This window comes from Narcine bancroftii, chromosome 8, assembly GCF_036971445.1.
Source record: "Narcine bancroftii isolate sNarBan1 chromosome 8, sNarBan1.hap1, whole genome shotgun sequence".
NCBI lineage: Eukaryota > Metazoa > Chordata > Chondrichthyes > Torpediniformes > Narcinidae > Narcine > Narcine bancroftii.
The window spans coordinates 102097262-102122258 of record NC_091476.1 but is presented as its reverse complement, the minus strand read 5'-3'; the positions used below and the strand labels follow the sequence as shown (position 1 = coordinate 102122258).

The following is a 24997-nucleotide window of genomic DNA, read 5'->3' as shown; positions in this document are numbered from 1 at the left end:
TCAAGTTATGGTTTAACCAGAATTGGATTTGGTTCTACCATATCCTTGCCATTCATGTATTCTCTGCTTTGGAGAGTAAAGACACCTAACTAAAGTCAAATTATTAATTCACACACGAAAAAACAAAGGACCAAGCCCTGAATTCTTTGGAATGCCACTGGTTCCAGTGCTCCATCTTAATTACCCCCATCAACCATTATCCTATCCTACTTTCTATTTAGCTACTTTTGGATTTAATTTAATATGCTCCTCTGCACGAGCTTTTACTCTTTTGAATGCCTGCGGCATGCAACATCATCAACAGCCTTTCTAACATCAAGGAGACTGCAACGAACACATTGCCTTCAGTGGCTCTCCTTGCCATTTCTTCAAATACAATCAAGTTTGCCAGAAATGTACTTTACAAATTCCTGCTGTGCTTATGTAATCTTAAGTCTGAACCGTCCCTCTGAATGGAGTCCAATGACTTTGCCCACCACCAAGTTAAACTAATAGGTCTATAATTACTCCATTTATTTAATTTTAGACAAAGGGAATATTAACAATGCTTCAATACTCTGGTGTCACTCCTGTCGTCAGGAAAAATGGAAAAATAGAGCTTTTGTGCTTTTCTCCCTTGCTTCTGGAATATACTTTGCTGTCCATGGCTAATTATCCACTTTTAAATATGCTCCTTAATTCCTCTTTTACTATATTTATCCCATCCAAAATTTCAATCTTTCACCTTAACATATAAGCATTGCGTTCTATCGTGACAAAGTATTCATCAAGAATATTCTCAACATCTAGGCCCCATCTCTTTGGTTATCCCCCTGGATTTTTCATTACTTTTTCTCCCCCCCGCCATGCCATGTTTTTAATTTCCCAATTTCCCTTTTAATTTCACTCCTGCCACTTTTTGTTCACATTAGCTTGTGGCAGAATTAGGCTAACACTGCCTGACACAAACCTTTTTTAAAAACTTCTCTTTACTCTCTTTCCATCTGTGAAATTGATCTTCCCTAATTTTAAACTTTTACTCCAATTTTTATCTTTGCTCTTTTATCTGTTAAATACCATTGATTATGATTAACATCACAATGCCTTCCCACTGAAATGAGCAGATGTTCAATTTCATTCCCCAAATATAAAAAAGTCCTTGAATGCAGCTTAAGAATTTTGTGCTCTTAATACCCTTTTACACTCAATTAACATGGGCACTTGATATCCTCCTCTATCACTGTCAAATGTTTTGTATCTGCCTGAAGTCTGAACACAAATTTGCTCTTGTATTTTTTCCAACAATACAATTTGCTTTTTTATTCTTTGGTTCAAACAATATAGTCTCATTTGATAGCTTTTCAAATATATCCTCCCCTCTTAGGACTCATTTATTTATTTGGATCAATATGGCTATATATTTTTTAAAACTGACTAGTCTGGTAGTCAGAACTTTAAGCTACCATTCCTGTCCTTCTTTAAGCCATGTTTTAGTTGCAGCTAAAAACAATATATGTCTTCAGCTTGTCTGCCTATTTACATAGGCCTATCACTTGGCTATATTTGACATGACTAGATTCTATTTCCTTAAATTTCCAATTCTATTTTTCTCCAGTTCAGTTTTCTACCTCCAAGTTTATTTTTACAGACATACAATTTTCAGATATATAAATGTTACAACATTTAAATATCATCAACAAAACCTATAGCCACATCGCCTTGAACCATCTTGGCTTAAAAAACTGTAATCCTTCCAAATTCATTCTACATTGTGTCATCTACTACAAACACTTAAAAAAAAACCCTGCTAATTTAATGATGTAAGTGATTCAATGCCATTCACAACCCAAGCAATTTTCAATCCAGCATCAAGCAAGATGTGGCTTGAGCTGTTACACCGCAAGTAACATTCATGCCACACGTCAGCAATGAACATTCCAACAAATGAGAATAACCATTTCCCCATGACATTTAGCTGGCATTACTAGCAAACCCCACAAATAAAAATGGTGGCCCTGCCAGAGCTGCTGTAACGGCAGTGTTGCCACTGGTGCGGACTGGAGGAAAGCAGGGAGCAGAGACATAGTGCTCCCCTGCACAGCCCTACCGCCCTAACCAACTGCTGATAGCTCTGTACAGGCTGTAAACAATCTGTTAAAGGAGTCGACAATGTTTTATTTAAAATCTTGTGACTGCAGAGTCTTGGCCCAAGATGGCAGTGCTGGTGTTCAGCAATGGCCACAAGGGGAGACTCCTGGGGAGCAGTAGACTGGCACAAGATACCAATAAAGGGGTGAACATCCCCTTCCCCCACTGGGAAAGAGAAGCAGAGGAGAGGACCTAAAGGACAGTGACCACATTTGTGGACCAGCAAGGGGCTCTGCAGCTAAAGGACGCACAACAGGCAATGAGCTGTTGGCAACTCGCTGGCGAGGAACCCATATGGCTGCGGGCAGATTGAGGACAAAGGACTCTCACCAAGCTGCGAATGGCTGCTCAGGGAAAGAATGGTTCCTGAAGGGCCTTGGGTGTGAAAGTTTCCTCATAGTGTTGGAGGTTTGGATCTGAGCTCAGGTAACTGATGGTTTGAACCGAAGTCTGTGTAGCTGCGGGAGCACTGGAAATGAATCCATGGACACAGGGACTCTCTTTTGCCTCACTTTTTCTGACTTTAAGGAGCACAGGGCAATGCTAATGGAGAATTCTTGCCTTATGGCAGACTACAGATAATTTTGTGTACATTTCCGATTATCTGAAATACTTGGGTCAGGATGTTTTTCGGTTAACTGGATAACTGAGAAATTGCTTTAAGCAGCCCAGTAGCATCAGCAGAAAACTTGTATCAGTGGTTAAACAACAAGAAAAAAAAACAATGGAAGGTTTTTCAAGCATAAAATAATGTTTAATTCTTACCAAAAAACATGATCTTTGCTTACAAAATAAGATAAATGCATAAATTTAAGAAAATATATTTTTTTCCAATTTAAAAAAATTTGGATAACAATTTCAGTTAAATGGTTTTTGGATAAATCAGAAAAGTACTGTAAAACATTTGTTTTATTACGTGACAATACATAGTATCTGATCTGAAACAACAACATCTTGGAGGTCACCACTGACCAGAAACATAAATAGACTAGTTACATAAATGTTTTGGCTCAGTAACTGTTACAACTGATATCTCCCAAGACTTTCCACTATTTAAAATAGAATATTCTCCTCTTCCTTGAATAAGTGCAGCCCAATAAAGACCTCCATCACGCAGGGCAAAGCAGCCGGTTTGATTCGTCTCCACAACACTCCGCCCCCCCCAACCCCTTGCCAACTCAACATTCTAAATACTCTCTCCATCACCAAGGCACTTCAGGAACAGAGCCAAATCAACAAAATATACCAGCATTCAATTACTGGCAGCTTCATCTACACCTTCTAAACGAGCAACCTGGCTGGCTAACTTTATAAAAAATCAGATCCTGACTTAGAAATATACTCTCCTTCATTTTGCATCGGCAGGTCAAAAATCTTCAAACTCTCCATCCCATATAATCAGTGGTTACCACCATTTGCTCAAGGCCAATTTGGAAGGGTGATAATTACAGTCCTTACCAGTAATGACATCTATAGTAAAAGAATAAAATTCTACTATTCTCCTACACGACCACTATATTCATTCAATAACAATACCTTCTCCTTTATGCTCAGCCACTAGCTTAAAGCTAGACTTCACCTTGTATTTTAGATATGCAATTAAGGGGATCAGATTTCGCCTTGCATTTTAGATGTGCAATTAAAAGGGTCAGGAATGTACAAAAAATATCTATGGGGTTTATGTACATAAATGGAAAATTTCCAAGTCTATGGAGAAAAACGTGGCGGGGGGGGGGGGGGGGGCGGTGCAGCAAATGTGATTTGGCGACAATAGCTATGATTAGCAGAAAATCCTAGTTCTGTGTTGCATGAATATATCATCAAACTGCACAGATGGAATGCTTTTATTTCATCATACCCAATCAAAGACTCTTTATTGATTCCTACCAAGCTGGTGACTTATCTAGGAAGTCATTTTTAAAAAAAAGTTACCGGATCATTAAAATCAGCTAAGATGTTCTACAGGATGTGAATTATGCAGTTGCATGATACTAAAGTGAATGTGAGTGTTTAAGTCAAGCAGCAATGATGATTGACAATGTGCATGGGAGGCTTCTCTTGATAACAGCCAGAGATCATTATTTAATACATATTATTATGGATTTCAATCTTGCTTTAATTATCAAAATCACTAAACATTACGACATTTAGTCAACACAGAAAATTTAAACAAATTTGAATAAAATGAGGTCTGTTTAATTCATTTTACATTAGTGTTTCATAAACTTCTTATTCCTATGCAAGACTGGTATTAAAACATGTAATCAAGTGAATTTTCAAATCTGTTCTTTCCTTTATTGTTGCAAAATTCAATTTCCAATGTGAAGCAATAGAGTTGGGATAGATGACAAAACAAAGGCAATAAACAAGAATTAGGAAATTTCACTGGAAGAGGTCAAAAGTTGACTCCCTATAGATGTTTGCCAAGTATGGTAAAACCCCTGATATTTGGAATATAAGCGACTGGCAACCTTGAGGAAATATTAAAATAAAAATTTAAAATTGTAAATGTTTTCTGAAATAGCACAAAACCCTTTGATGAAGATGGGAGCAAATATTCAGCCAGTGGAGTGCCTTGGTCGTACTTTGCTCATAGGAGCATTTTGAATAAAGTTCTGTTTGAATAAAAATGTGTCGCCCAGGATGAAGAGCTGGTTGATGCGGCTTGTTGTTGGCTGCCTGCTTAGATTGTCTTAGTAAGAGGCTCGCTCCCTGCTGAGTAATAATATGCTAATAAAGATAAAGATTCTTAAATGAGGCTTTATCGCTAAACTTGGGGTTGGGGTGTTAATTACCTATAATGTTACTGTTTGCCTTTCGGCTGGCTCCGTGGAGATCCAGTGATGGATAAATGTTTTCTAAGAATATGACTGAAAATAAAGTACAATTGCTTAAGGATTATATATATTCAAGTCAAGTTTGTTCAGTGTAAGTGCAGTATAGTATTGTTTTTTTTAAACTTTATTCTTAATGCCAGTGTATTAATTGGACTCTGTAAGAGTGAGTCTCAAGCAACAGGAAAATTCATATATCCGGCATCTACCAATCCCCACAGGTGGTGGATACCTGGGGTTTTACTGTACAGTATTTTCAAAGTTTTTTATCTCATATTTCCATCATCTGTATTTTTTTTTGTTGCTTTGGGCATGATTCAAAAGGAATAGATTTGGGGATTGGAAAGTAAAACAATAAATTAACAGTGGGAGGACTCATCAAGGACGTATTAGACATATTCCAATGAGTGGGAAGAGTGACCAAATAAAATTTGAGATGAGTAATGGTAAAGAATCTAAAATAATTAGGAAGATGATCATAAAAATTGTAAAGAACCAAGGTAAATACACCAAGTGCAAAGAATTTGAAAAGGAAGTGAGAAGGGCAAAAACATGAAGAGGTTTTCAGAGCATATGCACATCGATGATACAAAATGATATCTCCTAATGGAGGCAAAAGGCCTACTTGGATATTAAAGTACATTGCTTCAAACTTTCTGAAGAAAAGGACACTGCCAATATCACAGTGCTGGAGATAGAACACAAATTGACTAATTGAAAATAAGCAAAGCTATTTTAATTTTTGGACCTGCACGAGTGAAAAACTACTTCAAGTCTGGGCAGCACACACATAGGTCATGGAAGGAAAATAAATAAAAATTGATGAGGCTCTCAACATAATCTTCCATTTTTTTGGATATGGGAAGTATCAGAGGAATTAGGGCCACTAACAAAGAAAATAATACATAAACAGAGACAGTGAACTGAACATTGGGGAAGATTTTAGGGAATCAGTCTAAAATTAACTGGCATGACAAAATATGGATTATAATATTGCAAGCAGAGAGAAAACAGAAAATCATAGTTGATCAACTCAAGCAGTTCATTGACACTTTGACGCAACAGTAAGGGCTGTTGAAGGTTGCTTTTGTAGATATTACAAATTACAGAGAAATCATCAAATAGTCCATGAGATTAAAGGAAGAGCAGCAGCATAAATGGGAAAGAGACAAGAAAGATCTATCAAACAGCAAGTGGCTGCTTATCATATAGGACTGCGGCATATTGTGATGACCTAGTCTACTGAAACATATACATTATACTGGGCCTAATTTAAAAAAATTTTTTTGCAGATGACAAAAAACTTGCAATTATGATAAACAGTGAGGAGCAGTGCAGCATGCTTCATGAGCATAAATACTGACTGCTAAAATGCACATACAGAAGATTAAATTTAATGCCAAGAAGTGTAAAGTGATGCATTTTTGGCAACAAACTACAAAGGTAATTGGTGAAAGGGGAAAGGAGGAAAAATGCTCTTGTGCAACATACTGAATTACACTGTTTGAAAGGGTGAAGGAAGCAGATTTAATGGTAATTTTTGAAAAGCAAATAGATGTATACTTAAAAAGGAAAACAATTCTTGGGTACTGTGCAAAGAGAATTAGCCAAGTAATTCTTTAGCATACAATTTTATTTTCAAAAACCTATGAACAAGAGTAGTGCAAATACTGAACCATCCAACAATCTACTGTTAATTAGTTGCCAACTAAATATTTGCCAGTGGCCATCTGCTCATCGACCAAATTTGTATGCCAATCAATTTTAGTTATTCATGTATCAGCTTAGAGTCAAAAACTTTACAATTATAAACATATACCTGGAATTCAGGTAGCTAACATCCACAATCGATTTGCCTTTTCTAATTTTCAGTCGATACACTTGGAAATAGGCTTTGACAGCTATTTTCCAGTCATCTGGGATTTGGCCTGGTTCCAATCAAGTGAGAAACAACCATAATAAGAATTACTTTGGCAAGGAGCCTCATCTGTTCTGCGCTCCATCCCTACACACCCTTCCTTAATGTTTATTTTAATTCTGACAATTCTCTAAATTTCTTCCATGATTATTACTAAAAGACAATAGCTAAATATTTCAGCAAAATTTGGACATCTCTTCACAAGTGTGGTTTTAAACTACAATCCTTTGTTAATCTTGAACTTTTGCTTCCTACTCCCCTCAACTCCAGACACTTAAAAGTTTTCTTCCAAAAGTGATGGAAGAACTGAAAGATACAGAAGAGAAGTGAGAGAAAGCTGTTTGTTCTCTTGTGCCTGCTCCACTGATAATAGCAGGACATCACTGCAGGAGTTTCTCAAGGCTGTTCCCCAAATCCAATCTTTAGCTACTATAGAAGACCAAATTTTCCAGTAAGTGGGAATTTTCCAGCAAGAATTTCCCAAGCCTCAGTAATAACTCGATATTCAAATAACATATTTTGTCTGTAGGTGGGGTGATTTGTATGTTTGCAGACAGCACAATAATTGGAGTTGTAGATAATGAGGAAAGTTGTTAAAGGATTCAAAATAATATAGACCAGTGGAAAAATGTCAGATTGAGTTTAATCCATACAAGAGTGAAGTGTTACGTACTGAAAGGTCAAATGAGGCATATCAGCTCCTGTCTGAGCAGTGACATGGATTCATTCCAATTTGCCTATCACAGATGCCATCTCATGAGCTCTACACAAAGACCTGGACTCCTTGACAGCAAAGATGCATACATCATCGACTACAGTTTGGTATTCAATACCATAAACACCCTCAAAACTAATCAGTAAACTCTGCTTGTCAACACCCCACTGTGTAATTGGATCTTGGATTTCCTCACCTCCAGACCCCAATCACTGCAGATTGGGAAGAACATCTCTTTCACAATCACTACAAGCTCCACAGGGCTGAGTACTTAGCCTCCTGCTCTACTCGCTTAACACCCATGACTGTGTTGCTCGGTTTGACAACACCATTTATAAACTGCTGATGAGTCAGCATATCGGTGGATGATTGAAAACTTGGCTGAATGGTGTTCTCAATGTCACCAAGACCAAGGAGGTGATTGCAGACCATAGGAATAGAAACTAGAGGTGTATGATCGAATGATCATTGGTAAGCAAATATAAAATCCTGGGGTGACGAAGAGGTCACTGGTTTGGAGGACCTTTCCTGGACCCATCATACTAACGCGATTATGAAGAAAGTACTTTAGCGCCTCTACTTTCTCAGGAGTTTGAGGAGGTTCAGTATGTTATAGGAAACCTTAGCAAACTTGATGTGTAGTGGAAAGTGTGCAGACTGGTCGCAGCACAGACTGGTCGCAGCACAGACTGGTCGCAGCACAGACTGGTCGCAGCACAGACTGGTCGCAGCACAGACTGGTCGCAGCACAGACTGGTCGCAGCACAGACTGGTCGCAGCACAGACTGGTCGCAGCACAGACTGGTCGCAGCACAGACTGGTCGCAGCACAGACTGGTCGCAGCACAGACTGGTCGCAGCACAGACTGGTCGCAGCACAGACTGGTCGCAGCACAGACTGGTCGCAGCACAGACTGGTCGCAGCACAGACTGGTCGCAGCACAGACTGGTCGCAGCACAGACTGGTCGCAGCACAGACTGGTCGCAGCACAGACTGGTCGCAGCACAGACTGGTCGCAGCACAGACTGGTCGCAGCACAGACTGGTCGCAGCACAGACTGGTCGCAGCACAGACTGGTCGCAGCACAGACTGGTCGCAGCACAGACTGGTCGCAGCACAGACTGGTCGCAGCACAGACTGGTCGCAGCACAGACTGGTCGCAGCACAGACTGGTCGCAGCACAGACTGGTCGCAGCACAGACTGGTCGCAGCACAGACTGGTCGCAGCACAGACTGGTCGCAGCACAGACTGGTCGCAGCACAGACTGGTCGCAGCACAGACTGGTCGCAGCACAGACTGGTCGCAGCACAGACTGGTCGCAGCACAGACTGGTCGCAGCACAGACTGGTCGCAGCACAGACTGGTCGCAGCACAGACTGGTCGCAGCACAGACTGGTCGCAGCACAGACTGGTCGCAGCACAGACTGGTCGCAGCACAGACTGGTCGCAGCACAGACTGGTCGCAGCACAGACTGGTCGCAGCACAGACTGGTCGCAGCACAGACTGGTCGCAGCACAGACTGGTCGCAGCACAGACTGGTCGCAGCACAGACTGGTCGCAGCACAGACTGGTCGCAGCACAGACTGGTCGCAGCACAGACTGGTCGCAGCACAGACTGGTCGCAGCACAGACTGGTCGCAGCACAGACTGGTCGCAGCACAGACTGGTCGCAGCACAGACTGGTCGCAGCACAGACTGGTCGCAGCACAGACTGGTCGCAGCACAGACTGGTCGCAGCACAGACTGGTCGCAGCACAGACTGGTCGCAGCACAGACTGGTCGCAGCACAGACTGGTCGCAGCACAGACTGGTCGCAGCACAGACTGGTCGCAGCACAGACTGGTCGCAGCACAGACTGGTCGCAGCACAGACTGGTCGCAGCACAGACTGGTCGCAGCACAGACTGGTCGCAGCACAGACTGGTCGCAGCACAGACTGGTCGCAGCACAGACTGGTCGCAGCACAGACTGGTCGCAGCACAGACTGGTCGCAGCACAGACTGGTCGCAGCACAGACTGGTCGCAGCACAGACTGGTCGCAGCACAGACTGGTCGCAGCACAGACTGGTCGCAGCACAGACTGGTCGCAGCACAGACTGGTCGCAGCACAGACTGGTCGCAGCACAGACTGGTCGCAGCACAGACTGGTCGCAGCACAGACTGGTCGCAGCACAGACTGGTCGCAGCACAGACTGGTCGCAGCACAGACTGGTCGCAGCACAGACTGGTCGCAGCACAGACTGGTCGCAGCACAGACTGGTCGCAGCACAGACTGGTCGCAGCACAGACTGGTCGCAGCACAGACTGGTCGCAGCACAGACTGGTCGCAGCACAGACTGGTCGCAGCACAGACTGGTCGCAGCACAGACTGGTCGCAGCACAGACTGGTCGCAGCACAGACTGGTCGCAGCACAGACTGGTCGCAGCACAGACTGGTCGCAGCACAGACTGGTCGCAGCACAGACTGGTCGCAGCACAGACTGGTCGCAGCACAGACTGGTCGCAGCACAGACTGGTCGCAGCACAGACTGGTCGCAGCACAGACTGGTCGCAGCACAGACTGGTCGCAGCACAGACTGGTCGCAGCACAGACTGGTCGCAGCACAGACTGGTCGCAGCACAGACTGGTCGCAGCACAGACTGGTCGCAGCACAGACTGGTCGCAGCACAGACTGGTCGCAGCACAGACTGGTCGCAGCACAGACTGGTCGCAGCACAGACTGGTCGCAGCACAGACTGGTCGCAGCACAGACTGGTCGCAGCACAGACTGGTCGCAGCACAGACTGGTCGCAGCACAGACTGGTCGCAGCACAGACTGGTCGCAGCACAGACTGGTCGCAGCACAGACTGGTCGCAGCACAGACTGGTCGCAGCACAGACTGGTCGCAGCACAGACTGGTCGCAGCACAGACTGGTCGCAGCACAGACTGGTCGCAGCACAGACTGGTCGCAGCACAGACTGGTCGCAGCACAGACTGGTCGCAGCACAGACTGGTCGCAGCACAGACTGGTCGCAGCACAGACTGGTCGCAGCACAGACTGGTCGCAGCACAGACTGGTCGCAGCACAGACTGGTCGCAGCACAGACTGGTCGCAGCACAGACTGGTCGCAGCACAGACTGGTCGCAGCACAGACTGGTCGCAGCACAGACTGGTCGCAGCACAGACTGGTCGCAGCACAGACTGGTCGCAGCACAGACTGGTCGCAGCACAGACTGGTCGCAGCACAGACTGGTCGCAGCACAGACTGGTCGCAGCACAGACTGGTCGCAGCACAGACTGGTCGCAGCACAGACTGGTCGCAGCACAGACTGGTCGCAGCACAGACTGGTCGCAGCACAGACTGGTCGCAGCACAGACTGGTCGCAGCACAGACTGGTCGCAGCACAGACTGGTCGCAGCACAGACTGGTCGCAGCACAGACTGGTCGCAGCACAGACTGGTCGCAGCACAGACTGGTCGCAGCACAGACTGGTCGCAGCACAGACTGGTCGCAGCACAGACTGGTCGCAGCACAGACTGGTCGCAGCACAGACTGGTCGCAGCACAGACTGGTCGCAGCACAGACTGGTCGCAGCACAGACTGGTCGCAGCACAGACTGGTCGCAGCACAGACTGGTCGCAGCACAGACTGGTCGCAGCACAGACTGGTCGCAGCACAGACTGGTCGCAGCACAGACTGGTCGCAGCACAGACTGGTCGCAGCACAGACTGGTCGCAGCACAGACTGGTCGCAGCACAGACTGGTCGCAGCACAGACTGGTCGCAGCACAGACTGGTCGCAGCACAGACTGGTCGCAGCACAGACTGGTCGCAGCACAGACTGGTCGCAGCACAGACTGGTCGCAGCACAGACTGGTCGCAGCACAGACTGGTCGCAGCACAGACTGGTCGCAGCACAGACTGGTCGCAGCACAGACTGGTCGCAGCACAGACTGGTCGCAGCACAGACTGGTCGCAGCACAGACTGGTCGCAGCACAGACTGGTCGCAGCACAGACTGGTCGCAGCACAGACTGGTCGCAGCACAGACTGGTCGCAGCACAGACTGGTCGCAGCACAGACTGGTCGCAGCACAGACTGGTCGCAGCACAGACTGGTCGCAGCACAGACTGGTCGCAGCACAGACTGGTCGCAGCACAGACTGGTCGCAGCACAGACTGGTCGCAGCACAGACTGGTCGCAGCACAGACTGGTCGCAGCACAGACTGGTCGCAGCACAGACTGGTCGCAGCACAGACTGGTCGCAGCACAGACTGGTCGCAGCACAGACTGGTCGCAGCACAGACTGGTCGCAGCACAGACTGGTCGCAGCACAGACTGGTCGCAGCACAGACTGGTCGCAGCACAGACTGGTCGCAGCACAGACTGGTCGCAGCACAGACTGGTCGCAGCACAGACTGGTCGCAGCACAGACTGGTCGCAGCACAGACTGGTCGCAGCACAGACTGGGGCAATTATACCTCTGAGCAGAAAACTCTGAAAAATGTAGTGAACATAGCCCAGAACATTACAGGCTAAACTCTTCTTATTATTATGAGCTTCCATTTTGGTAAAATGGGATTATCACTGTAAGGGATAGTATAAACAGGAGGACTGAATGGTCACAGTTAACACTTCACACAAGCACCATCACAAGTCACAGCCCAGCACCAATTCGATACATTGGAAGAATTGAGGGAAAGCTGTCACAATCTGTTCCAGATTCGATATATTTGCAAAGACATTGTGATTTTGCAAGGGAGAACCATTCTGACTGCTGAAGAGAAAGCAGCTTTTTGAAACAGCTCTTGTGGCCAGCAAAACATGCTCTGTGAATGACAGGGCCTTTTCGTGGATTGACCTGCTCTAGGAGGGTCTTTTGGGAAGCAAAGTGCTTCATTTTGAGTGTGACTAACAGTGAAGGTCACTTGGAGAGACTGTTGCCAGGGTCTTGGAAGCTTCATGGGGGTTGTCCAGTTCGAGTATTACCTACAAAAGAACCAGGATGGATCGACATTTCTTCAAAGGCAATGCAAGAAGAATCGTGAGTCTGTAGCAGCCACAACTCCAGTTTTTCTGTCAGTTTATCATTAATTCTGAGGATCAAATTTCAAAGGCCTACACTTCAACACTGAATTTAAAAGACTGAACTTTGAAGTAACTTTCTAAATTTTGGCCTGGACTGTAATGGTTTGGGTATATCACATACACCTGTGCATAGTTGGGGACAGATTTAGTGTTACGAGTTAGTTACCCGTGGTTTGTAACATCAATATCGAGAATACCTGCACGGAATGTCGTTGTCGGAGATCAGCAGTAATCCTCAAGGATCCACAGCTCCCGGGACATGCTCTGTTCAGGTGCTACAGGACTCTTATCGACTCCTGAACAGAAGACTCATTCAGAGCTCTTACTGGTTCATTATTTATTACTGACTATTTAATTTACTATATTTACACAGTTTGTTAGCATTTCTTTCTTCTTGAGTATAGTTTGCATATATCAGAAATTAGAAATTCTGCTTGGTCTGCAAGAAAAAGATAATCTGTGTGGTTTGTGATGTCATGCATGTACTCTTGACAATAAATTGAACTTAATGAAGTTTTCCACATTTAACTCCTGCTGCTGCAGTAGCATAAATACTGTACTGTGGCTCTACACCATAAAGACTTTCTATAATTTTCAAAGCTCAAATGAAAATCTAATAGAAAAATCTTCACTCGTCTCAAATCCATCCAGAACAATCTACTATGTACTATGCTGAATCTTCACTTCCTCCTCCACTACCTCTGTGCACAATTATATTTTTAAAATATACCAGGGCAAATAAGGGGTCAGCAATAAATGATACCCTCTCAATTGAATAACAGTAAAGCATCCTCAATGTCAACTCACAGCTGTTACGAGTTATTCCCTGACCAGATTATCTTCCTTCTTAGGAAATCAGAATAGAGCTTTTGCAATGCTAATCTGATGGTCATATCCCAAAAAAAGATGAGTGGTGGCACACCTCTAATTTTAAAATACCACATTTTGGATAAGACATGGGAACCAATCTGAAATATTCCTCATTATTAAGGATTTTCAATTCCTTTTTAGTTTAACACTGTAACAGGATCAGGTGACGTGGGAAACTGGGACAAAGAAAGGTAGATAAAACTTAACTGTGATAAGTGTGAGATGTTGGATTTTGGTAGGATGACTGTACTTTGGTATATGGTGAATGATACGCCCTTGGGGAACATTGTAGAATAAAGAGACAGGGATAGAGGTCATTGTTCTACAAAAATATTGACATAGCTAGACAGGGTGGTGAAATTGTTTGGCACTCTTGTTTTCATCAGTCAGGTCATTATAGGAGCATAGACATCATGTTACCACTATTGGTGAGACCACACTTGGAGTATAGTGTGCAGTTTGGTAACTCAGCCATTGGAAATAAATCATTAAGATGGAATGGGTGTAGAAAAGGTTCACAAGAAAGTTAGTGGGACTGGTAGGTTTGATTCATGCATAGGCTGGGATTTTTTCTCTCTGGTGAGTAGGAGGCTAAGGAGGAACTTTAAAAAGGTTTATAAGATTATGAAGAACATGTAGTCCTTTTCCTCAGGGTAGTGGAATCCAAAACTAGACAACATAGATTGAAGGTGGGAAATATTTAAAAGAGTACTGAGGGCACCCCTTCACACAGAGGGTGGTGAGATTATGGAACAAGCTGCCAGAGGAAGTGGTAGATGCTGGGATAATTGTTCAGAAGCATGGTCTAGTTGAACTGAAGGGACAGTTCCATGCTGTAGAATTCTATAACGTTTGCGTAGACTGAGTAAAATATCTGATGTCTTTGTGTCAAATTAAAAATCATACGAAACATGTCTAGTGCCCAAACATTTCAGTCATCGGTACTGTATACGTAGAAGAGATTGAATAAATTTTTAAATATTTAAATCTTTTGGCATGAGTTGGGGCAGATATTTTCCTTGACTGAGCGGAGATCTCAATGATGGAAATATTTCTACTGATTACTAAGCAGCTGTGAGACCTAGCTGCAAGGAATAAAAACAAAGATGGTTAAAACAAAAATCTAAATTTCAATACAACGTATCAGAAAGTTCTTTTATTAATTACCAATCATCATCCCTTGCTTTATATATAGATATAGGTTAACTACCTTTTACTGTATATACTCGTATAATAGTCAAGTTTTTTGAAGCAATTATTTTTAGGTTAAATTTTTTTTGGGGGGAGGTTGACTTTTACACAGCTCATACTTTTGAGGGGCTAAAATTCATACAAGAACCCAAAAGTACCATATATATTCATGTAATAGTCAAGTTTTTGGGATCAGTTTTTTGGGTCAAATTTGGCAGAGGTACAACTTTTAACTGCGGTAAGTACCTGCGCTGTTCAAGGTATTGGGAGCTCAGATGGCAAGTCTACGTTCAGGGCATCATGAGGTTACATAGGCAGGCGGACGGGGCTTAAAAGAGTGTCTGTGGTCAGGACATCAGGAGCTCTGGTGTTCAGGTGGCCAGGGCGAGGGCGAGGATCAGGAGCTCTGATGGGTGGGTGGCTGGGGCCTTGGAGAAAGCCTGTGGAAGGGATGTTGGGAGCTCAGATAGGAGGGAAGCTGAGGCGAGGGTTTGCAGTTAGGGTGTCGGGAACACGGAAGGGCGGACAGTCGGGGCCAAAATATTGGGGGGGGGGGGCGGTTTGGGTGGAAAACACATGATTTTTGGTCCCAAAAAAAGGGGGGGGGGTCTTGACTATTTCATGCTATTGACTATTAAGTCAAGTCACCTTTATTTATCGTTCATACCACGCTTGTACGGTAAAGACAAGATAGCATTTCTCCAGTACCATGGAGCATATTTACATAATTATACATGTATAATTAAAACATTAAAATATGAAGACATATGCAGTCGAAGTCTATGGTACACTATCTACATGTTCTGGGAATTCAGGAGCCTTATGGCTGGTGTTTGAGAAGGGGGGGGGTAGAAAAACAGTTGCATAGGATACTTTCAATACATCCTCTGTAGAATGTAGTGAGAATGGAAGATGAACTTTCCTCATACTTCACAGGAAGGAGAGCCACTGCAGGGCTTTCTTGGCTCTGGAGCTGGTGTTAAGGGGCCATGTGAGATTCTCTGCCTGAGTATATTACATGCGTAAATACGGTAATGACTGCTTTGCAGAGCAGAGGTAACAAAAAATGTAAAAATTTATGATGTTTGGGTAAGTCATATAGAGATTTCAGATTTAATCTAAGAGTACATATATGACATAACATACAACCTGATTCTTTTTTCTGCAAGTGAGGCAGAATTACCACTTATTGGTAATGAAAAAAAAACTGTAGAGCATATACATGAAAATAAAGAACTGTAAATAGATAACAAATGTAAACAAACTCCACTACTGAGAGAAATTAAAAAAACTATAAAGTGCAAAAGCAAGAGTCCTTAAACAAGTTCCTGTTGAGGAATCTGATGGTGGAGGGGTAGCAGCTGATCCTGGGCATGGTGGTGTGAACCTTATGGCACCTATACCTCTTTCCTGATGGCAACAGTGAGAACAGAGTGTGTGCCGGGTGGTGTGGATCCTTGAAGATTGCTATGTTATCCGACAGCAGCGTTCCCTGTAGATGTTCTCGATAGAGGGGATGTCCTGGGCCGTGTCCACTACCTTTTGGAGGGTTTTATGCTCAGGGGTATGAGTGTCCTCATAGTCAGTCCTTGAGACAATTTCTAATCACTTTGTTGACTGGTTTGAAATAAAATGCTGAAAGGCTTACTAAGATTGGCTTCATCACCTCGATCTGGAAAGAAAAAAAAATTCAGTTCCTATTTATGTCTGTTCCAGAGGGTTTGTGTGAAAATGGAAGATAAAAGCAAGATAAATCAAGATGCAACTATGCTCTCAATTTACTGCCCAACAACATTCACTAAGAGAAATGAGAGAGGAAAACTGTCCTGAAGAACAGATCCACACCCAAAAAGGTAACTTTATTTTCTCCAAAAATGCTAATTGATCTTAATCATGTTTCCCGAATTTTTTGTTCTGTTTGGTAAATACTACCTTGGAAATGCATGCCACCAACAAATCAATGCCTGTAAGAGGCAGGAAGTAGCGAAAACTGATGCAGAAACATTTAATGATAAATGAAACAGGGAAAAAGCCTATTAACTTCAGGAATAAAGCCTTATAAAGTTCTTATACCTAGTTCGTGAAAAGGTGCACAAATGACACAAAAGCAGTTTGAATTGGCGTGTAGAACCTACCATCTGTACTTTGCAACTCTTGGTTCATAACCTATTTACCTCGTACCAGTCTTGTAGATTGTTATCGGACAAGTCAAGTTCAGTAACATGTGAGCAGAAGGCAGCAATGTCACTTTCCTCTCCAGCAGTATTAATTCCACAACCATCCAGCACGAGGATAGCTGGAAGGTTTAGACGTGCTAAAGAAAACATGTATTCTGCTTAATTCTGAACAATGAAATAGACCAGCTTTAAAATAATTATTTTGTTTTCCATTCAAAACATTTTTTTTTAATTATGTAAACACACACAGATGAGATCATTGCTTAAATACTAATATGTACTTTTTCTTATACACTTGTAACTATGTGAATGCAATGCAACTGTCCTCTTGTATACATGTTCAATTTATTTTACGACTTTAGGACATCAAAATGCTGAATTTGCCATATGGTAGCCAGTTACAGACATTTTTGACTATGAAAAGCTTAACAGCTATCAAGCTGGGTTCATTAAGAATAGGTATTCTCATTTTAATATTTGAAGATTTAATATTATTTACTATTCTCCATCTGAAAAACCTGAATGTGTTGCATCCCTTGATGGTGAAAAAGCATTTGATTGTGTGGAATGGCCCTGCTTATTTGAGATCTTAAAATGATTTAATTTTGGTCCAAATTTATTTCTTGGATTAAAATGATTTATGAAGCTCCAATGGCTGAAGTTATTACAAATAGTAAAAAATCTCTTTATTTTAGGCTGTTTAGGGGCACTAACCAGGGCTTCCCTCTTAAGTCCTTTGTTATTTAATTTGGCTCTGGAGCCTTTAGCTATTGCCTTTAGAGATTCCAATGGCATTCAAGGTATCAAGAGGGGTGATAATAAGGTTTCATTATATGCGGATGATTTATTAGTTTATATTTCTGACCCCAAGAAATCTATTCCTTTTATGCTGTCCCTATTTTCTGAATTCAGTAGTTTAAATTAAATTTTTTTAAGGGTGAACCTTTTCCTATTAATAATCAGGAGTATTCATACGATCAAATACCCTTTAAAGTTGTTAAGAACCAATTTACTTATTTGGGTACTAAAATTATGAGAAATTTTAAGGATATGTATAACTATAATTATCTTTCCTTGATAGAATATACAAAACAAACACTTTCCAGATGATCCCGAATGGCATTATCATTAATTGGTCATATTAACACAATTAAAATGTTAATAGTTTTCATATACTCTTCAAGCAGTATCTTCCTTCGCCCAAAAATATTTTTTAACAAGGTAGTCTCTCAGATATCTTCTTACATTTGGAATAATAGAAATCCTAGATTGAGCAAACCTTTAATGCAGAAACAAAAGAAAAATGTCTCTCCCTAATTTTAGATTTTATTATATATTAATATAATAACCAGAAAACCCTTTGTTTTTCTACTTTACTCTCAGAATGGACTGCACAGTCCCTTTTAATTTTATTTATTCATTGTAGATTGGTTAGATGGGATTTTGTAATAAAAAATTAATTTTTTTCTCTCTCTTTTCTTTTGGTTTTACAAGAGGAGAAGAAATTTATGGTTAATATATATTTGTTAAATACTAATATGTTCTTTTTCTTATACACTTGTAACTATGTGAATGCAATGCAACTGTCCTCTTGTATACATGTTCGATAGAGTTCAATAAACCAATTGAAAAAAAAAGCTTAACAACTGTTTTATATCAACTGAACTGGAATTGTGTGAATCATAGCTACCCTGCAATGATTATATAGATCAGGATTACCATAAAGGTCAGAATTTGATCTTCAAGTGTCTGATGAATCACCTTCACTGCTAACTTTTCCATTAGCACTAACAATTTCTCTAACGAACACCGAGTTATTATTAAATATCACTGTTATCAGTGTTAAAGTTCCTTTTTTTTGACCAGGCTAAAAATAATTAGAAATGTGTTTAATCTTCTTTGGATTTATAATATCCAACATGCAAAAAGGATCATGAAGAATCTTTCTCACAGTTATAAAAAGTATGTGTTTCTTTACAAATTGGTTCAAGATCTATCCATTTAAAAAAAAGTGAAGCTTGTACAGGTACACGATCCTTTATCTGGACATCTAAAATCCGGAAAGCTCCAAAATCCGGCAAGTGGAGAGAGAGAGAAACAGCAGTGCGAGTCAGGTGGGCGAGAGACGGCAATGCAAGTCAGGCAGGGGAGGAGGGGAGACCGGCAGCGCCAGTCAGATGGGCAGAGGTGAGGGGAGACCGGCAGCTTGAGTCGAGTGGGCGAGGTGGGGGAAGACGGCAGCACGACTGGAAGGGGGTGGGGTGGATACAGCAGCACAATTCGGGTGGGTTTAAACCTGTCCCCCCAAGGGTTCCGAATAAAGGATTGTGTACCTGTACTTTGAGGTTTGTTGGTGTATTGTTGCATAAACATGGCTCAATAAAATTCAGAATGAAAAAGCCTGGCACACTTTAAAAATGGGCGCAGAATTGCATGGGGGGTTCATTCACCAATGTCATTTAATTTCAAGATGCCAGAAGCAGTAAATAGCTCATAATCAGAAAGAAGGCAAGTGGTGAGTTTGATGGAAAATAATGGGACAGCACGGTTGGCATAACAATTACCATAATGCCTTAACAATGCCAACAATCAGGACAGGGGTTCGAATCCTGTGCTGTTAGGAGTGTAACAGATTATGTTGTGTTTGCATTGTATATAGATATGTTTTTGGGAGATAAATTGGGGAAGGCTTTTTAGTGTAGGTCACATACAAACACTTTAAAACAGATCATATTTAAATTCTGAAGCTCTGCTCATGATAGACGTGTCGGCCCCAGAGCCTTTGCAAAAGCTTTGGAGAGTGCCCAAGAGACTGGATTATTGTTTATTAAAAGGCAACAGATGAAAGAACTTGTCAGAACCGCAGACTGTCTGGAGGGTCATGTGGTTTTGCAAGCAGAGAGAGTAAAACAGGTTTTCTCAGAGAGAGGGGGGGGGGGGGATCAGTTCTACAGTCAGCAGCAGCAGCTGGGACTGGAACAGGACAAGCTGGCAAGCTTGTGGAAAACCCCATTTGGAAGATGGGTTATGAGTGTTTAGTTCAGCCTGGTGAAAAGCCCTTGTGGTTCATGCAAGAGGAGAGGACTAACTCCCTAACGTTTCACTTGAAATAAGAGAAACAAAAAGGAACTCTGTGGTGACCTGAAAGAAAGAGGTTATCATCTGGAGAACGCTGATGGGACAAGTTTCTTGGGCAAGACATTGAAGTGGCTGATTAAAAAGGAATCAGTTGTGGGTGTCCAGCGTACAGCAAATCTCTGAAAACACACAAGGACCTTCCTGAGCAGTAACCATTTACCTTTCGAGCACCAAAGCCTGGTGAACTTTATAAATGTGAAATTCTGTGCACAGTATAAGAATTGCCTGCAACCAGTGAACTTGGAGGAATGAGAGTGAGAATGGACTGTGAATCAAAGAACTTTTCTGAATTTACACACACATTACATACGCGTGCACTTAGAATTAGAAGGGGGAAAGTTATGTTAGTTAAGTCAATATTAATAAGTTAAAGTGTGATTCTATTTTCATGTTTAAAGATAATTAAAAGCAACTTTTGTTTAAGTAACCATTTGTCTTCGTGAATATCTACTGTTGCTGGATTTTTGGGTCCTCTGGGCTCGTAACAGGAGTTTGTTCATTCTCCCTGTGTCTGCGTAGGTTTTCCCTGGGAGCATTGGTTTCCTCCCACAGTTCGAAACGTACCAGGGGTGTAAGTTAATTGGATGGAAATTTGGTGGCATGGACTCATGTGCCAAAATGGCCTGTCCCCGTACTGTATGTCTAAAAATTAAAATAAAAAAAAAAATAAAAGCTCACTCACCTTTCACCGGTGAGCCCTGGGGCGCAGCAGAGATGTGAACACCAATACCCATTCCTCGTCGAAATGGAAAGTTTTCTGGGCTGTACTTCTCACAAATAACCTCAACAAAACTACGTCCACGTGTATCACTCATCTTTCAACTGACAAGAGGAGTCTGCAGGCTGTGGAAATACATGAGTCTGTTGGTTAAAGTTAATTCTCCTCAGTGGAATAGAGCCAAAGTATTAAAAGTAAACCAACCTGTATTTTCTCCATTATTGCACACAAAGCCCCCAGAGTAATGACAATTTACTGACACCTAATTCTCTGACCTGATTTTTCTTTCTCTTTTGTATTCTGCAGGATTTTGTGTTTGGGAGTCATAAAGTAAACAGTACAGAAAAGAGATCCAATAAATATTTAAAATTATGAGAGGCACAGATAAAGAAGGAGAGGCCTGGAATACACAGCCAGGAGAAATGGTGGACAGCAATGTTCAAGAGGCATTTAGACAAACACACAAGCAGGCAAAAAATAGAGGGATATGGATCATGTGTAGGCAAATTGGATAGTTAGAGGCATCATGGTTAGTAGAGGTGGTGATTTGAAGGGACTGTTCCTGTGTTGCATTTATCTGTTCTTTGTTCCGTGGATTGCTTTTAAGGGATGGCTAATTTTTTTAAAAAAGTATCAAGGAGGGTGAATGAGAGAAATTAATTTATTTAGTTGACATATATTTTGGCAAGGGTCCTGACAAAGTCCCACTTAGCAAGCTGGTCAAAATATTAAAAGCTTATGTGGGCTCCAGATGAGAGTGATAAATTATATCCAAATCTGTCAATGCCAGTGAGCAGAGGAAGTGATTGATGGTGTTTGGATTACAGTATGGGTGAGACTCCATAAAGTTCAGAACACGGTTCCTGCTTTTTGTTGTGCATATTAAATAATTTAAACTTGCATCTAGCAGCCATGATAAAGTAATTTATAGACAATATAAATTTAGCTGTGAGGTGAATTTCAAATACAGAAGGATTTAAATAACTTAGTCAATTGGGCAGCAAAGTGGCGTATGAAATTTAATCCAAAATCTGAATTAATACATATTAGACAACAGAAAATGAAACTAGAACCAATACAGAAAAGTGGAAGGCAGAGGGACCTCATACCCAAGGTAGCAATTCAGAGGAATATGCAATTGAAAAGTCACGTATAATATAGATGAAGCAAAAGAATAAAAATGTTCCAACAAATGGGAGTCTTTCCTCTACCCAAGTACAACTGAAACCTATCGTAAGACCAGGTGTAATCAGGAGCCAATTCATTAATGGACTCAGGGCAGCATCCTCGTATCAAAGACAACTGGAATAGGAAGTGGTAATTCTGGTTTAATAAAAAGGGATAATCATCTCTGCATGGCTGATAAAGTACCCTCCTGCAGATAGGAGTAAGGAGCTACTTAATACTTCACATAAAATTTTGAAAGCAGCTGATAATTCATAATATTGGAAGAAAGACTTAGCTATTATATTGATTTTAGAAACTTAGAATAGGTAAAGTATTCATGAAGGATAACTGTCCCTTTAAAAGAATTATACCATTGCAAATATATGATATGGCAATAAGTACCAGTTGTGGGCAAAGTGATTTAAGTTCAGCAAAATCTATAATCCTCAAATGATGCTGGCAAGCCTCCAGACAATGAAGGACTAGGTGCTAAGATGAAAAGTAACAATAATAAGAGAACACAAAGTGAGTGAAAATATTTCATGATAAACCATTCCCAATAGCCTCCAACACAATTTTGACAGACTCCAACCGCTGAAAAACATTTCAAAGGATCTGAAGTGCATGTTCTTATTCCTAGCCTGAGTTACTACACAAAAGGTTATTTTAAAGTGAACTGTTTTTAAAAGAAGAAAATTTAAAATATTAACCTACTATTGTAATTTTCGCAGGAACATTAAATAGATGGATTTATACTTATGATAATCTTCAAGTCGCTGAGTCTACAGATCAACTATGGAAATGGAATCTAATAGGTACAACAGTTGACTCCAAAGGTAACCAGACCACAATAAAAGACTAAACTGTTAGAGACACCTTTCTTGCCAGAGCACACTATAATCTAACAAGGGAGCATCTATTAGGCTTTTAGACTGCAAGCATGTAACAGCACAATAAACAAAATTTGCCATTACTTGGGCAGTCTAAAAAGTGCAGGAATTTTTAGTTAATTCCTGCACCACAATTTATCCTACACTACCTCTACTACTTTTTGGGGGAAGCCTGCAGTCTAAATCATACCGCAAAACTCACCTCATGAATTTGACATTCAGCTGATGACTCAGGCCATGCTGCTCCACATAAAAGCACCAGGACTAAGGTGCACAGAAACTTAAGGCGTGCGGAGTAAATGACCACAAGGTGAGTAATTATGTAAATTTGTTTAAATTTTCACGGATTTTTCCAACATTAATGTCTAAAAAATGCAAAATCTTGCAACTATTAACCCCACATTCATCTCTCCTGAGAGTAACAGCCCTTACAAGCCTTATTTCCAAATACAGTACATTATTGCCTAAATATCTTGACATCTTGAGCACGTTGATCAGTACATTCATTTGCTTCATTAATATCCATTTCCAAATTCTAGTCATCCTCCTTATCAGTAATTATATCGATGAAGTGCACAATACCTAGCCATAAGCCATACAAATCTTTACTTGAATGCAGCCTTGAATCATCAACTGTGAGAGAAAAAAGTTAAAGGCTGTCAGAAACTAGTAACATTATTGATGTAAATCCTGTTTTCCTAAACAACAAAGCCTTTGCCGAGTGCAAAGTCAATTGCTTTGAGAACTGAGAAGAGTGCATTCAACTTCAAGGAGGCTCCATACTTTTTCAACACTTCTATGCATCATATATCCAAACCAGTTTCTGGAGAAGAGCATCTCCAATATGAAATCTGCATATGCTTAAGTTTGAAAAGAACTTTGTATTAAATATCATGGTTCATTTGACTGCTCCAAGATTTTGGAGACTGAATCTGTTAAACAATCTATAAACTAATACGTGAAGGATTCAAAATACCTGATGAAAACCCAATTAGATGACAGGCAAATATTTTTCTCCAATTGACTTCACTTATTTCTGGACCATGGGTTGTACTTTTGCCTCGGAGAAGAAAGTCTGCAGCTCTTGCACTGGAAGAGACATATCAGGTATAGATGACAGCAGCATCATAACCACACCTGACAGCACAGACTACAATACCACCTAAGGAATAAACTAAGTAAGGCAAAGCAGAAAGAGACTGTCAAAAAAAAAAGGTGGAGCTGTGAAATTATTATTTTGCATCAGTCTAAACTCTGGTAGATGATGCTTAATGTTCCAAATAGAGCTTGGTCTCAACTTTTAAAAAGAAAAAGGGTAGTAATTTAATTTGGACAGAATATTAAACTCACACTTGATGTGTTTGACTCTTGGTCAAGCTGTTCAAAGATACAGGACATGATCTTGCTGAGATTCATGTCAATGGATGGGCAGTGGGGAAGATTCCTTAAACTTGCATCTTGCTTTTTCCAAAAAGAAACCAACCATAAGCCAGGAAGCTACAAACTTATTAGGTTGATGTTCTCTCTCATGAAAATACTAGAAAGGATTTTAAAATACATCCTTTATGATTACCAAGATCAGGGAAACTTAGAAACACTAATGAGTTTGAAGCATAAATACTATAAAATTTGACGATGTCACAGATGAGGATAACCCCAGACTGGCTGCCTTAGGACAATCTTAAGGGTCTCTTCTGGCTCACATTCATGCCTTTCTGTATCATATCACTTTCAAATATATTAAAGTCTTTGCCTCCCTATCCACCTTCATGCAGTTCCCCCCCCACCAATTTCCACCTGACCTTACCACAAACCATACTCTCCTGCCTGATAGACTCCACTCTATTGGCAACCTCAGTCTTCCCCCTTGAAGCCTTCATCATCTTCAGACACTTCCATCCAGCCTCCTGCTCCCCGATTAACTCCGCCCATCTTACCCCCTTGACCTCCTGCACTTAACCCTTCCTCGCCCTGTGACTTTCTCCTCGACCTTCTCCCTCTGCCCCGTTCGGGGTGAGTTCCTCCCCGGACCAACTTGACACCTTCCTCCTCCTTCTGCACTGCTCTCCTCGGGCCTGCGCCGTCACCCGGCCTCTGCGCCCCACTCCCTCCAGACCGATGGCAATGCTGGCACCGGTCGACTCTCCACCCCCCCTGCAAGAGTTGCACCACTCCGTCCCT

General features: G+C 41.8%; 1 protein-coding gene across 1 annotated transcript in view; it reads right to left on the bottom strand.

Annotated features, from left to right (window-relative positions):
* The window catches only part of tecta (tectorin alpha), a 106149-nt gene that overhangs the window by 80981 nt on the left and 171 nt on the right, over nucleotides 1-24997 (bottom strand). Inside the window, 3 exon segments of the mRNA XM_069894593.1 lie at nucleotides 16901-17040; nucleotides 20724-20884; nucleotides 23793-23905. Of these exon segments, the coding sequence (XP_069750694.1) occupies nucleotides 16901-17040; nucleotides 20724-20856 (273 nt within the window). The 5' untranslated portion in view covers nucleotides 20857-20884; nucleotides 23793-23905.